The sequence below is a fragment of the Trachypithecus francoisi genome, unplaced genomic scaffold (genome assembly GCF_009764315.1).
Source record: "Trachypithecus francoisi isolate TF-2019V2 unplaced genomic scaffold, Tfra_2.0 Lachesis_group9, whole genome shotgun sequence".
Lineage (NCBI taxonomy): Eukaryota > Metazoa > Chordata > Mammalia > Primates > Cercopithecidae > Trachypithecus > Trachypithecus francoisi.
In genome coordinates, this window is record NW_022681474.1 from 50,145,664 (window position 1) to 50,162,095 (window position 16,432).

Genomic DNA, 16,432 nt, shown 5'->3' on the forward strand with positions numbered 1-16,432 from the left:
CCTGTCATTCATACCGTCTATATGCTTAGAGTCCCTGCTATGTGCCAGGCACCATGCTAGCCATGAGATTAAACAGTGGCAGCTTTTCTCCTTGCCCTCTTGAAACTTAGTCCTCCCCTTGCAATCAGTTCCAGGGGCTCACCTTAGCCTGACCCAAGAGGAAATTCAAAGGTCAACAAGAGACATATCAGACACATGATGTTAAGTTGCAGGGCAGCAAGCATGTGCATTGGAGGGCACAGCCAGGTCCCAAGCTTGGATCCTGACTTTGCCACCTGTGTCACCTTGGGCACATTGCCCATCTCTCAGCTTTGGCCTGAAGTTAATCAGCTCCACATCATAGAACCCACAAGGACTGAAGGAGAAAATAGGTACAAAGCACAGCATCCAGCATAGACGGGCTACCGTCCCCCTGCCTCTCTACTGGCTCAGTGGGCTCTATAGGAGAAGGAGGCAGCAGGAAGCTGAGGGAGCCATGGTGAGCCCCTTTCTCTCTCCAAGCCCAGGGTGAGATTCTCATCCAGATTTATCTCTCATAGTCCCTGTGAGCCTACAGAGTCCCAGAAACACCTGGCCCAGAAGGGGCCCTGGCTCTGCCCTGGGCTGTAGTGGATTCTCACCTACACTACAGCATATTCACTGCTACTGAAACCACATGCAGTTCATTGTGACTAAACTCCTAATGCTATGGATTTCCCTAAATACTCTTTTGAAACCTCTAAAAGTCAATTCACTCTAAGAAATGGTCCACAGATTACTCAATTCACTTCAAATCCAGCTTTCTAATTCAGTATCCCTCCTCAGCACATGAGATACATCACAAGCACACATACAGGTGCACTCCTCTCTTGGGGAATGGTGGTCTGCATAGAGGAGTACCTTGCAGACATGGGATAGGCAGATGCCTCCATTTCATACCTACTTGACAACTGCGGCCAAGGGCAAGTTGCATAGCCTCTCAGAAATTCTTATATTAAATTGAAGACAGTAATGATAGTATGTATTCGTGGACCACAGCTCACCTGGCCTGCAGATGCTGGGACAGGAATAGTGACGAGGAGAGAGGAATGGGGAGGGGCCTACTGGGGCAGCTACACAGAGCCTAGCTTCAGGCCAGCTGCTAGAGGGGAACACAGTAGAGGTATAAGAAGCGGCCTTTCTTTGGCCAGGTTGGGGGTGCCCCTTCACACATACCTTTTTTATGGTGTCCAGCATGGACCTCCCACCATTCCATGGCTTAGTGGACTTCCGTATGCAGTTGAGACTTGCCATGCTATGCCACTTCCGGTCCTCCAGCTTCCTGTGAAAGGCGTTGGCCAGCATCAGAACACTGTCATACAGATAGAGGTTGGAGATCTGCAAAGACAGAGGCAGTGAAACCCTTTCCACAGGTGCATTTCCAGAGAGCTTTGGAGAAACCCACAGAAAGAAGGAAGAATGCAGGATGCCAACACTAAGCTGTGGTGCCGAGAATCTATGCCAAGATCCTTGGCTTTTAGGTGTACGTTCAAAAACCCAGCCAGCTTCTGGAGTCCTGAATGGAATAAGGCCTTGCCCTGCCTCAGGAACTAGAGTGGGAGGTGCATCTGTACATCAGCAAGGAGAACCCTGATCTGTAGCTGATTGAGATGTGCACACAGGCAAGCTACCCACTCAAGTGAGGGAGGATGGAGGGAAGGATAAGCAGAAAGCTCAGGGTTGAAGGATTAGTGGGATAAAGGGAGGGCACAGCATTTGCAAGGGCATGAAGGTGTCAAGAGACAGGGCCAGGTACAGCGCAGTCCACCAGAGTTTCTTGTAAAGGACCAGCTCATAAAGATTTTAGGCTTACTGCTCTCTTTTGCAATTGCTCAACCCTGCCGTTATAACTTGAAAACAGCCATATAAACATATGGGTGCAGCCATATGCAATAAAACATTATTTTCCAAAACAGGCAATATACTGGATTTGCCCTATGGGCCACCATTGGCAGATCCTTGGGTTAAAGGAATTGAAAGCAGCTCAAGACAACTGTGTCAATGGATACAATACAGAGGGAGCAGGATCAAGAGAGAAGCAGGGATTGAGCCCTGCAAAGACTTAGGGACTTGCTAAGGAGGAATAGCAACACAGGTGACTGTAGGGGGAAAGACGCCATTGTTGGGTCTGTATACAGGAAGCTGGAGATCAGACCTGGGCCTCAGAAAGACTTCTCTGGTCACTGGATGGGCCTAGGGTGAATGGTGGCCTGAGTGACAAGGTAACAGCGAGGACGCTGGTAACAAGAGATGAGGATTCTGGTGCCTGCTGTGCAGTGGAGTCACTGCCACCCAGGGAACACATTTGGGATTTGCAACTGTGCCCATCTGAGGACCACCCTTCTGTTTAGTTGTGTGATGTGAGCTCAGTGGTAGAGGAGACACATGCCTGTCTCAGAGCTCTGGAGAGCAAGGCCATGAGTGAGAATCTAGGGTAGCAGTGTGAAGAACGACACTACAGCATCGGGGCCCAACCCGTGTGTGGGGTCCAGGGTGGGCAGGCCAGGCTCAGCCTCCTGAGTGTGGCTACAGACCCCAATCTGGATGTGGAGGAGCTGGAAGACAGAACCTGCCCTCCCAGGCACCCAGTGGGAGCCCAATGGCAGAGAAGCACAGCATTGTTCTCAGATGTTACCTTCACACCACCCCAGCCCTCCACGGGGACATTGGAGCACAAAGGAGAGGAGTAGGAGAAGGGAAGGGGGTGAGGACGAGGTAGCGTCCACCCTCAGTCAGGTTTGTGGCCCCCCACTGATAACTGTTGCACAAACAACCCTCAGCCAAAGTGGGTCAAGGGGACCATTCTCTGAACGCCTAAGCAGCAAGTCGTCTGCTAAAAATATTTTAGAAAAACAAAATCACCAGATAAAAATAGGAGATCATGTCAGCCTCACAGGACTCCTGCAAAGATCAAATAGGTTCCTTGGGCTGCAAAGAGAACCCCTCCTCCCGCAGCCTCACTCCCACCCTCCTCAATATGTCCCTGTACTACAACACCTCTGTGCCTTGTTCTCTGCCCGCAATTTACTTCCTCATGTTTCTTAGTCCAGGTGCTCCAAAAGCAGAACCTTAGATCAGAACTTAGGTAGCGGGAACTCTCCAGCAACTGAAGCTGAAGTCTGAGATAAGCCAATAGGAGGTGCAAGGCATCACAAACATCTGCCCCGTTATGCCTGTCCAGTCCTCAAGGGCCATTCCCAGCATGTCACATCCAGGCAGAGCTGACTGCCACCCCTGTAGGTGTCCTTGTGCACAGACCATTGTTGAAGAGCTCTGTCCTGTCTGTCACTGTCCTGTCACCCAGCTCTGACCACTGTGGGCTGCATGCCCAGGGTCTCTGCATGCTGTAGGTGTGATAGGTACGTGGACGATGGCCAGATGTTGCAGAGGTGTCAAGAGTATGCTAAAACCAGAGCCTTGAACTGAGGGGGAGCAGAAGGTCAGTGCCTGGGCTGACCCTCTTCAGGGGCCTAAAGCACACAGGAGTTTACTTGACAGCAGGGTGAAAATTAAGTACCACCACCCACTGGGAGCTCACCCCCCACCGCACACAGAACACCATGACAGAACTGTGCCCTCAGCCACTTGAGGCCTAGAGGAGCATTTCCTCAATGAGCAGGACTAATTCACTCTTTGTTGCTGGCAACTCCCCAGCCCTCAGGAGCCCCCACCACTGCATGTGTTTTAAGTCTTCCTCCCCTCTGGAAAACAAACCCATGATGGAGATGTTGTTATAAGGAATATAAGCCACTTAGAATTGCTTTGTTGTTTTTGTTTTTGTTTTTGTTTTTTTCTTTACCCAAAAGAATAACTTGAAGCTGAGACTCCTTAATGATGTGAAGATTTCTCTTCTCAAGACATTCATGGGTCTACCTGTCACCCACTCATAGCTGCTGCTATTTAACCAGCCAGGTCTCTTTGACTCCTACCCCTATCCATCCACACACTTACACATCAGGGCAGAGTCTACAGCACCAGCTCATCTGGACTCTGACCAGAACCCAGTGGAATCTCCCTTTCACTTCAGCACTTCTATTCACAATGAATCAAGGTACTCAACAAATGTATGAATGCAGAGAGATCTTGAAAAAAGAGGAAAAAGCAGGACATGACTCAGAAAGGCCAAAGGAAGCCCTCAGTCCTTGCACAAGTATGTCTGCTTGGAAGGGCAAATACATCCCAGTTCACAGGAACAGGCTTGAGCAATGCACTTTTCCAGGCACAGATAGGCAGGCCTCCCCACTGCCCACATATCACCCTGGATGTACCCTCTTCCATTACATATGTTGTCAGCTCATAAATGTGTTTACCTCAGCAAACTTTGGGCTCTTTAAGTACTATCTCTAGAACTCAGCACCAATCAAAGCACATAGCTGGTACTTAATGTATGTTTCGTGGCTGAACACATGGTAGACACATGTATGCACAAACGGAAGGGTAGATGAGTGTGTAGATGTATGAGTAGATGGATGGATGGATGAAGTGATGGATGGATGGATGGATGGATGGATGGAATGATGGATGGATGGATGGACGGATGGACAGATGGACGGATGGACGGATGGATGGATGGATCTTCTCAGAAGGCATATACTAACCATGTTTTACAAAAAAAGAGAAATTATAGAAAATGAATCACAGATAAAAGAGATTTTATCCCTCCAACTTTGACTCTGGAGAGAGCCTCCTTTTTTCTTTTTCTTTTTCTTTTTTTTTTTTTTTTTTTTTTTTTTTTTTTTTTGAGACGGAGTCTCGCGCTGTCACCCAGGCTGGAGTGCTGTGGCCGGATCTCAGCTCACTGCAAGCTCCGCCTCCCGGGTTCACGCCATTCTCCTGCCTCAGCCTCCCGAGTAGCTGGGACTACAGGCGCCGCCACCTCGCCCGGCTAGTTTTTTGTAGTTTTTAGTAGAGACGGGGTTTCACCGTGTTAGTCAGGATGGTCTCGATCTCCTGACCTCGTGATCCGCCCGTCTCGGCCTCCCAAAGTGCTAGGATTACAGGCTTGAGCCACCGCGCCCGGCCGAGCCTCCTTTTTTCAAACAGCAATTTGTTCTTGTCTAAAACCTCCTCAAAACATCTTGATCTTCCCAAGGAGCTGTTTCCATCTACTCCACTTACTCCTAACTGTTCCCTGGTAAGATGTTGTCTCTCCCTGCCATGGGCATAATCTAACACTGCAGTAATAATCTGTGTCTCCCCCATCTGCACTCCAACCTCAGCACCCTCATGGAGGTGACCTACTTTGTGCAAACTGACTTTAGCTGACAGTTCACTGGTGGCAATGCAGAGGGTAGGAAAGGCCCTAACCTCACAACCGATTCTGAGAAGCAATTTTTGGATTAAAAAAATCACAAGTAGATGGTAGAAAGGCAGTTTAAACTTGGGGCCCTCTCCAGAGCCTGATAAACATAAGAGAAGCCTTTCCTCAGGGAAGATAGCTGGATACCAGTATCAGGGTTGGTCATGTCAAGCCCCTGAGAAGGAAGTGTGGAAGGAGAGAGGCTTCCAGATGCATGGATGCTCACTCGTCATTGACCACCAGGGACCAACAGCCCAGGCTGGAGCCACAGACCACAGGTGCAGAGAATGAGGCCTGGTTTGAAGAAGTCCTTGCCTCACTCCCTCATATTTTAGGTTAGGCACAGCACAGAGTCCATCAGCAAAGGTAAGGCAAGCAAGCAGATGCTGTCACTATTTAAACCATCATCCCCATGCAAGCAGGAGCCCAGGGCTCTGGGTGACCTAGGAACACTGCAGCATAAAGTTCCAGGAACCAAAAAAGCATTCCAGGTAAGAGTAAATTTGAGAAGCAAAAGACAGGTCAAAGTGCCAAGGCCACGGGCATGGCAGAGGAGAGACCTGGCAGCAAAGCAAAATACCTAGAACCAGGTCAGAGATGCTAGTGGGAGTGAAGTCAAGGCCAGACAGAAGCCAAGAAAAGGGCTTGAGGCCTTCCTGGGAGCCCGTGGGCTCTATTATAAGTGAGGAGAGAGCTGGAAGAGGGACTGGATGGTTTCATTTAGCCACCCCAGAGATTTACAGTAAGTTCCTCTTTCACTAATTACCATATAGTACGACTCTCACACTAGGGTTGCAGCTTAGGCAAGTGGTCTAATAGGATCAGCAACAGCTTTGGATTCATCCCAACCTGGACCAGCTTTGCTCACAGCTGGACCCAGGTCTCTACAGTAGTGCCTGGATACAGCAAGCACTCAATAAATGTTGATTGAACAAGTGAAGTAGATCTCCATTAGCATCCATTTGCTGAGTGATGTTGAACCAGCTGTTGAACACTCTGAGACTTACCTTTATAACAATAAAATACAGTGTGATCTGGGCCCCTGGAGAGGTGCAATGTGGCAGCCCTGATTTACCCACCTGTGGAATGCAGATGGTAGTACCCCTGTGTGCCAAGTACTATTCTAAGATCTTTGCATGCATCTTCATTTTCAGATGGAGCACAGACAGAAAGGAATAGAAGAGGCAAATAAAATATCTAAGCAGCTTCCTGATTTCAATATGTATGAGCTGAGAGCTCCTCCAGGGACGTCCCCAGAAGCTGGGGTCAGCACAAGTCTAGATGCAGAACATGAGAACTACTGAGAAAATGAATTTGTATCCTCCAACACCACTTATCCTCTCTCACAAAGTCCCTTGGTCCCTAAAGCCTTCCAAAGGCATGAAGGGAACATGTCTGACTCCTATAGGCTTAAGGGTCAGAGATCAAGCAAGAATCAGTATTGAATATTAATTCCCAGTCCCACCTGAAATCTGCTCACCTGAGCACCTGTGTACATGTCCCTGACCTCCTCCAGGTCCCAGCAGCACAGCCACAGCTGCCATAGCCCCCAGGGTCTGAGCTGCACCTTTCAGGGCTACATGATCTGAGGTGTTGCAGGGCGGCCCTTTAAGGGAAAGGCCACTTCTCTGCCCCTAGGATGTTTCATAAAAGGTACCAACACAGGAAGGCTCAGATAGTGTGTGTTGCATGGCGAGGGGTGGAGGGGAAAGCTTTATAATACCCTGACTCTGGTTCCTGAGAGGGAGAGAGTGTGGCCCGCTGCAGTCAAAAGCCAGACATTCACACAGCAAAGCTGGCTCAGCCACGGGAGCCTTTGGGACAGTGGATTCTGCAATGAGATCAGCAAGGTGTGCAGGGGAGGTGGGGAAGGCAGGCAGGGTATGGCTGGAACAAAGGCCAGCTGCAGTCCAGCATCCATGGAAGGCAGGTGCTCTGCACTCCACCCTCTGCCCAGCTCAGGGGTTTCAGTCCTGGGGTAGCCTCCAGATGTCCTCACTCAATGGTCACCTCCCATTTTAGGGGTGGAGTTCAGGTGCCCTTATTTTTCCCTAGGGAGATGGTAACCACTGGTTAACCTGTCTCCAGTCTCAGATCCTCCCTTTCCACACTGCATAGAGTTGCCTTTTTCAGATACACATCTTCCACATCACATCACCAAGGGCAGAGCCCCAGTCGCTTTTGTCCCCTCCAAGTTACTTCGCAACTTCTTGCCTCTCACCCCTTGCCCCAGGCACAATGAACTCTTCCCCTGCTCTCTCAGGCCTCTGGGCCTGTGCACATGCCAGTTTCCCTAATCAGAACATGCTACAACGTGGAAATTAAAATTCCCAATTTTGAGGGGTTTATGAGAATTAGGAGGGAACATCTGTGAAAGGTCTAACGTAAGAAGAAATGCATAACAAATGCATAAATGGGTATTTATGGAATTACTGAAAGTTGAATAACAGTTCCAAACATGTTCTTAGAAACACGAAGTTAAAGAGATGTCAAGGCATTTGCAAAGAAGATGCCTCTTCTTAGAAGACAAGTGGTGGTGGATAGAGGCTGCTGGGGAAAGAGATGGGAGCTCTGTGTGAATAAATGTGGAACTGGCCATCTCCCACCAGAATCTCAGGCTGTGCATTTCCCTGAGATGGTAGGATCCTGGCAAGGTGTAAATTTCCAACATCAGTTACCCAAGCAGGAGGTGGGTCCTCAGAAAGATAACGGGAAAGGTAGGAGGCGTCTCTGGGAAGCAGGAGAGAACTCAGCCGTGAGCTCTTGTTGGGAGCTTGCAGCTCTTGAGAGACCCAGGTGGACACTCTTGGCTGCTGGATAATTAGAGATGAGTCACAAGAAGTTGACTGAGGACCAGGGATGGAAAAATAGATTTTTTAAAAATGTATTACCAGAATTTCTATTACATCAGTAACTATACTTTATTTAGGAAAATACCTTGTGTCAGCAGGAACAAAGGCCACCAGTAAGAGTGTTAAATTGATCTTCATGAGAAAACAAGGAATCAAGATCCAGAGGGAGGAAATGGATGGAGCACTGGGGGCAGGGGAGCAGTGCTCAGAAACACTGCACATTCTCCAGTGGGGAGGGGCTTCGAAGGCTGAATCCTGCTTGAGCAGTTACAATGCAAATGCCCCACCCAACATCCCACCATGTGTAACACTGGCTCTGAGGCTCCCGAGGAGATGTGAAGGCTGCCTTAGTCCACTCAGGCCACTGCAACAAAAAGCCACAGACTGGGTGGCTTATAAGCAACAGAAACTTAACTTCTTACCGTTCTGAAGCCTGGCAAGTACAAGATCAAGGTGCCTACAGATTCTGTGTCTAGTGAGGATGTGCTTTTTGGCTCATAGGTGATGCCTTCTCATCTTGTCCTGGCAGAGTGGAAGAGGAGAACTCTGGTCTCTTCAGCCCCTTATAAGGGCACGAATCCCATTCATGAGGGCTCCACCCACATCACCTCCCAAAGATCCCACCTCCTAATGCTGTCACCTGGGGGATGGGGTTTCGAAATAGAAATTTTGGAGGGATACAAACATTCAGACCACAGTGGATATCTTGTACAGAAGGGAATTTGTTGTCTTGTTGAAATCAGGAAGGCACTGACTTTCCACCTGGGCAAGCACTGGGCAGGGTGGAGGCAGGCACATTGGAAGCCCAGGTGCTCTGGTCTGTTATTGAATCCCTGGAAGCAGGATCAGGACCAAAGATAATGAGCATGTAAGTCCCCCATGAAATGTGTTGAGGTCCTCAGGAGTGCTGCAGGCTCCCAGGATGATCCAGCTAAGACCTCTGCCCCCATCAGTGGGAAAGGGAGAGGTCCCTGGAACACAGGAGGGTGTGTCTGCTGGATGGCCACACTGTGCCTTCCTGGCAGCAGCACATAGCTTCTCTGTAGTAAATCTGGGGGTATTCCAGCCTAGTATTTGTTATGCTCTGGGGCCCAGGGAATTGTTGTGCATCCGCATTATCAAGGTAAAAATCATCCTTGGAGGCGGAGGAAAATGAATCGCAGGCCAGGGTCAGAACCAGACCATTATCCTCCCAACACCAAAGCTGGAAGTGTGGGAAATGTTCTCATTAAGAAAGGCTGCATTTCCTCCAGGCTTTTAAAGAGCCTAGTTTTCTCTTCCCTCTGTCATTAATCAAGCAAAGTGGACTGTTCAGAGAGACATCACAGAGGCAAACAGCAGGAACTGACCTCTGACCAAATCCTCAGACAGGTTGTGGTTGGCCAGCAAAGTTTGACAAGCAGCTAACAGAGGGTCCAGCGGGGAGGACAAGTTGACACACAGATGTCACAGCTTGAGAAATCTATGCCAGGTGAAGTCTCTCTGCCAAACTGCTGCCAGTCCAGCTGTCCTGGGATAGGGCACCACAGCCAAGCCTCAGGAGGAAGCAGATGGTAACAGAGGGCACGGGGGATGCAGGGAGCTCTGCTCACTGCTGAATCTGAGGGGATGATGTGAAGAGTAAAGAGGGTTATCTGTCCACATCCAAGGTTTTCTGGGCTCCAAATGCACGCATGGCCACCTGCAGCCAGAACAGCAGCTGGTTGCACCCAAGGAGAACACCTGTGCAATTGTCTCCGACAAAGCCTTCCCCACTCTCTGTGTTAAATGCTCCCACACGGATCTTTAGGGCTAAGTAAACCATTGAAAGTGACATGAAATCCAAGGTAGCTGGTATGTGGAGGCTTGGTGAAGCTCCAGAGGACAGGCTTCTACCAACAGGTTGACAAAAACCTTTTAGCCATGGAAGAGTACAGAAAGCCCTAAAAAAAAGGGATATTAGAGGGAGAGGGGTTGAAATCCTCTAATAGATTGTGTGCAGCACAGAGGAAGAACGATTCCATCAAGCCATTCGACAATTTTTAAACACACAAAGAAGAGAAATTTCAACCTGAGGGACCATTTTATGGTAATACCACGTTAGCCCCCAAAGCTTAAGTCAGGGATCTGGCTCCACAGTGACCACACAACACAGTTTATATCATTTGCCTGTCACCCCTTAGAAACACATTTGAATATAAATGGGGGGATAGCTATGTGATAATATGCCTCTTACTTCAGTTGCAGCCCTGATGTCACAGGGCAGTACAGTTCCAGAGACAGAGTACGTTACAGATTCTCCTCTGAGCAAAGATGTCCGTGAAATCTTAGCAAAGTCTCAGGGTTCTGAGGGACTGGTTATCACTTTTATTACTGGCTGAGTCAGACAAATCCTAAACTAACTTATCAAGGAAACAAGAATGAGAAACACACAAATAAGACAGTGCTTTGTGGGAAAAATAAACAACAGTGCTGCATGCTGGCAAAGGCAATGCTTTTGGAGCACTAGGGGTCACATATTTAGGTATTTTTCTTCCAAGGGCCTTTTGTTCTGCTAAATAGGAACCAAATTGATTTGCTATAATAGTCCTTGGTTGGCTTTAGAGCACAGAAAGCCCTGACCACAGGCCTCATAGAGGATGACAGAGTTTCTGAGGCCAGCTCAATAGAGAAGCCAAGGGATGGATGCTATTGCAAAAATTCCCTGTTCTTCTTGGTCCTCCCAGAAGCTTCTAAACCAGAATGATCTTCCCAAGAGTAGCGATTTGGTGGGGGGGACTAAAGATGGACTGGAGAGCTCCATTTCCAAAAGGATCTTCACTAATTTCGTCAAGACAAAGTTAATAATCCATGACATAAATGTTTTTTTTTCCTTGAGTTAGTTGTTCTAAACATGTTAGAGTCTTCTCGATAAATCTCACAGCTAGAGGCTAGTAGAAATTAGTTTGCCTTTCACACTGTCATTAAGAAAGAAGTGGTAATAGCTATGGAGGAAACTGGAAGGGAATGGCTTGTAAATGAGATGAATCTACAAGATGCCTAAGTAGTTATTGGGCAGGATGAGTAAATGAATCCACATTTTCCTCTCATGATACCACCTCGCAAGGAAGCAGATGCAACAAATGGAGACAGAGATTCCTTTAATAAAGTGTTTTACATATATATAGAGAGAGAGAGGCATCTAGAGTCAGTATTGTATTGAGACCTGCATTCTTAATAGATTCATCCTTTAATTACTTATCGAGGGTCTTCAATGAGCAGAGTCTTGTGGTCTTGTATAAAGAGCTACATGAGTCTAAAAGACATAGCCTCTCAACTCCCAAGCAAGGAAGCTATGATTCAGTACCCATGGGAGAGATGTGGACAATAAGTGGTACACAAAACCTGTGATAAGGGGCTGGAAAGATAGAAACTGCCCTCCCACCTGCAGTGATGCCTTTAAAAAGCACGCTTGGGAGATAGGTAGACTAAATCACACCAAAAAAAAAAAAAAAGGAGGCTATGTTCAGCCTTTCCATGGAAACCCTAAATGCACTTGTCCACACCCTCAGTAATGATGATAATAGGTTAAGTATCCAGTATCTTAAATGCTTAGGACCAGAAGTGTTTTTATTTGGGATTTTTTTTCAGATTTTGAAATATTTGCTTTATATTCCAATTCCAGTTCAGCATCCCTAATCCAAAAATGCAAAATCTGAAATGCCCCAATGAGCATTTTTTTAGTGTCATTTTGGCACTCAAAAATTTCAGATTTCAGAGTATTTCACATTTTGGATTTTCAGATTAGAGATATTCAACCTGTACTGCTAATAGCTCAGCTCTGAACTGAATGCTTTCCGTATGTTCTCCCATTTAATTTTTATTATGGCTCTGGGGGGTAATACTCTAAACCTCAATTTAGAGAGGAGGGACCTGAGGCACAGAATGATAAACAAATAATAATAATGAAATAATTGGCTAGTAACTAGAGTTACCAGGATTTGAACCCAGGTGATTTGATTCCTCTTTTACTATTGCTGCTATTACTACAAGATTCCTGTAGTGTTGTACTTAAGCTTTGCTCTTTATGCAGTGCCTGGGTCTCAGCAGGAACAGAGGGAGGTGTAGTGTCCCAGGGTTCCTGGGTCTGACACTGCATTTACCTCATTTGATGATGTTCGGCCACATATCTGGGAGCTGCGCCTTTGTTTCTCCTCTCCATGGGCACGTGTCATTTAAGTAGGCCCTCAGATAGATTCCCTTTTGAACCCCTCAGTCTCTCTTTCTCTCTACTCCAGTGAAAAGACTTTTTGTATCCAATATGTCTGATATGCAACCAAGGGGCCCACCTGCGCCTTTCACCCACAGCAAAAGATGGCATCACAGGTCCCAACAATAAGCACTTTCCTCTTTCCCCTGCTCCAACCTTTGCAGACACTTCTGTGCCATGGAAAGTGGCCTCATCTTTGTTCCTCAAGGAGACTGAGTGCAGTTTATTTAAGACCCAGAGAATGATTTAGGGCATATGAGGCAAGGGTGCCATGTATTTGGAGGGAGGAAGCCCTTCAAGGGAGAGAGAAGCTAGAAAGACCCTGCAGAGAGTGAGACCTTCACAGGCTCTGGCCCCACAGAGAGCAAAGGGATTCCCCTCTCCCGGTGCACTGGGTGGGAATGGGCACACTCTCCCTGAGCCCCATTGTCTAAGGCCATTTCCATCCACATGGAGGCTGGGAGTGATGACTACAGAGGCACAGTGAAAGGAACTTACTTGGCCTTCACCATTTCTTCCAGACTCCACATAGAGGAAGGCAGAATAAACCAGCAGCACCTCAACATAAACTCTTGCACCAGGGCCTTTCACTCTGACTCAGGTGCCTAGGCTCTTGAGTCCATGAGTGCTGCAGGGGCCTTGGGTCCACTCTCTTCGCCACCCCTCTACCATCTTAGAAAGACCCCAGACACTCTGGTGGGCTACCTGGAGCAGAGGACACTGGTGGAATGGAAATTATTCCAGCTAAAATCAATGTGTGCTGTGTTTCCACCTCAACCAAGAACACATTTATCATGCCTACCATCATTGAGACATGTTTCCTTTTTCTCCCTACATATGAGATTATAGAGTAGATTCATTCCTTTGGCAAATTTGACACATGTCCACACCCCACTCAAGATTCCAATAATTCCCTCCTACAAAATGTGTGGCCCCTGATACAGTGAGAACAAAATGTTATGGGGTAGGGCTGATACTCAGGTGGCAGGTACAGCCATCTCTGCTCGGAAACCCTGATTTCTACCCCTCATGCCTGGCTGGGTAAAGATGGTGGAACTAGTTTCAAATGCCGAGGGGAAAGCATATCACATGTACAAACTTCTGGGCAATTTCCACAAACCCAACTGGAAGAAGGGTTTCTTTCTGTCCTGTGGCTCTCACTAAGCATCAGTGAAAGTTTTCTGAGGCACCACATTCCTAACCTAGAAGTGGATTTGAGGCTGCCAGTGGGTACTCTCCACACTGCTTCCCTGTTGCTCCCAAACACCCAGAGAGAAACCACCTCTTACACCAGGCACATAGCTCTCCATCATATTCCAAGGCCCAAGACAAGCTAGTGCCAATTGCACATACTTAGGGTTGAAGGAATGGCCAGAAACACTTGGTACCTCTGGCCTTGGAAGGAACCATGTGCGTGAGGTTCCATGTCATGGTCCTGCTGTCCTGCCCCTCCCTGCTCAGCTGGGCATCCAGCAGTGTCCTGGGTGACCCAAGCCTCAGCACTCAACCTATGTGCTGGGATAGTCCCAATTTGCTTTGCAAGGGTCACGTCTGTATTAAGAAGAGCCTAAAACAGGTTCAAAATGATCACTTCCCAAAGAAGACTCCATCCCCAGCCCTGCCAGATGAACACATTCCCACAAAGCAGTCATCACAGAGACATAAGAGACAGGAATCTTTTTACCCTCTATGCATGAACTTTTAAATACCAGAGACACCCAGTGAGCCAATAAGCCCTGTCTGCTGACAACAGGCATAATTGCCTGCTGGTACGGCTCAGAGACACTGCCCAGTCGACCGGCTTCAATTTCAACAAATGACAGAGCTAGTAATTGAAGTTGGTGGCAACAGGAGGCCCCCACATGTCTCCCTTGGCCAAGGGTGTGAGTGAGACTCTTGGTGGAGGGCACTGGGGAGAAGAGGCTGAGCACTGACCTGCAGCATCTGGAGGTAGCCTTCCTGGGGGTCGCAGAGCAAGGAGGAGATGCGGTGGTTGTTCCTCATGCATTTCTGATTGTCCTTTGCAGACGGAAAGATTTGCCGGACCACGGTCATCCTTCCAAGGGCACTATGGACCAGATCCAAGATCTCCGGGTCACTGATTTCCTAGAAAAATAACCAGGCCCATGCTTACCATCCACTCATGAACTATCTCTGCAAGAGACCTATCAGGAGGCGTCTAGGCCAGCAGCCTGAAAAACTGATGCCAAAGAAGGCAAGGGATTGGGCCCAGGTCACACAGTTCATTAGTTGCTTATTCACAAATAATACTTGCTATCCTTTAGGGGCAAACAAGATTAGTCAACATTTTCCCTGAAGGCTAGAAAAAGATGTTTGAGGCTAAACCACTGAAACACTGGTTTCCACAGGTGTGAAGCTTTTAGGAACCAATGCTGTCAAAGGTCATGGTAGACATTAGCAAGAGAGAAAGGTTAACTTTTCTTTTGGGAGTCACCTACCTGATTCTGACAGGGAAAGCTGGGTTTCTCTGCCATAGTTGATCAATATACAATGAGTTTCCCTGAATTCTTCTAGAATTACATTCATTTTACAAAATATTTGCATATGAATTTTGAGAATATATCCATTCATTTATTCACTATTCATTCCACAAAATCTACCTACATCTCTGAAGTTTGTTCTGTACTAAGTACTGTGGATACAGCCAGGAACAAATCAGGCCCTATCCTGTCCCATAAATCTCATGGACATCCTAGGATGGAATATGCCGAGTTCCAGGGCTAAGGAAATCTATGTGCTGTCCATATTGACTACACAAAACCCTCTGCTCACATTAATTCATTTAGGCTCACAACATCCCATCCTGGTATGATCCACTGTGGAGCATAGAAATAGCAAGGGGAGGAGACCACAGGAGCTCTTTCCACAACAGGGCTTCCATGAGGAATCTGACAAGGGGTGGACTTGTGATGGTTAATATTGAGTATCAACTTGATTGGATTGAAGGATGCAAAGTATTGTTCCTGCGTGTGTCTGTGAGGATGTTGCCAAAGGATTTTAACATTTGAGTTAGCGGTCTGGGAGAGGCAGACCCATTCTCAATCTGAGTGGGCAACATCTAATCAGCTGCCAGCATGGCTAGAATAAAGCAGGCAGAAGAAGCTGGAAAGAGCAGACTTGCTAAGTCTTCCAACCTCCTTCTTTCTCCTGTGCTGGATGCTTCCTGCCTTTGAACATCAGACTCCAAGTTCTTCAGCTTTTGTACTCTTGTACTTACACCAGTGATTTTCCAGGGGCTCTCAGGCCTTGGGCCACAGGCTGAAGGCTGTACTGTGGCTTCCCTACTTTTGAGGTTTTGGGACTCAGACTGGCTTCTCAGCTTGCAGACAGCCTATTGTGGAACTTCACCTTGTGATCGTGTGAGCCAATACTCCTTAATAAACTCCCTTTCATATATACTTCTATCCTATTACTCCCATCCCTCTAGAGAACCCTGACTAATACAGATTTCGTTTCTGGCTAACAAGTTCCGGAGGAGGAACTTGTTAGCCAAAGTGCCGCTGGTAGGCAGGGCAGGGTTGCAGTTGAGGAGCTGGGGTTGCTGTGGAAGGAAGGTAGAGGGAGCTGCCAATAGCTTCCTGTTCCAGGTAGAGGGTAGAGGCAGCAGGGAGTGTGAAATGCTAAAGCCTTAGGCAACCTCAAGAGGGACAGAGAGACTGCCCTCCTGCAGGGAATGCTTGTGAGGCAGAAGGAAGAGTGGTCAGAGGCAGGGCTAGAGCCCCATTCAGGGTCAGATGGGAGAACAGACGGTCAGGACACCCCACAAAATGCCCATATTAAGGGAGACAAGGAGCCCTTGAAAGGATCTGGCCTCAAACAAGCCATAGATTTACAGTTTTTAAAACCTCTGACTGCAGTAGGGAGAGAGGATTAGAGAGGAACAAAACTGGAGGAGAGAGCAGAGAAGAGAGCACCCATCTCTGTAGCTAGGTGCAACATGGGAATTACAACAAAAATGGAAACTAACACATACAGATGCTCCTCCACTTAAGATGGGCTTATATCCTGACAAAC

General features: G+C 47.7%; 1 protein-coding gene across 2 annotated transcripts in view; it reads right to left on the reverse strand.

The window, feature by feature from the left end:
• Positions 1–16,432, reverse strand: part of GRID1 (glutamate ionotropic receptor delta type subunit 1) — a 791,790-nt gene that overhangs the window by 270,272 nt on the left and 505,086 nt on the right. For both annotated transcript variants that reach the window (XM_033208974.1, XM_033208975.1), the window contains exons 6-7: positions 14,333–14,503; positions 1,195–1,356 (exon numbers count right to left, since the gene is read on the reverse strand). In XM_033208974.1, coding sequence (XP_033064865.1) covers positions 1,195–1,356; positions 14,333–14,503 — 333 coding nt within the window. The remainder of the gene's footprint in view (positions 1–1,194; positions 1,357–14,332; positions 14,504–16,432) is intronic.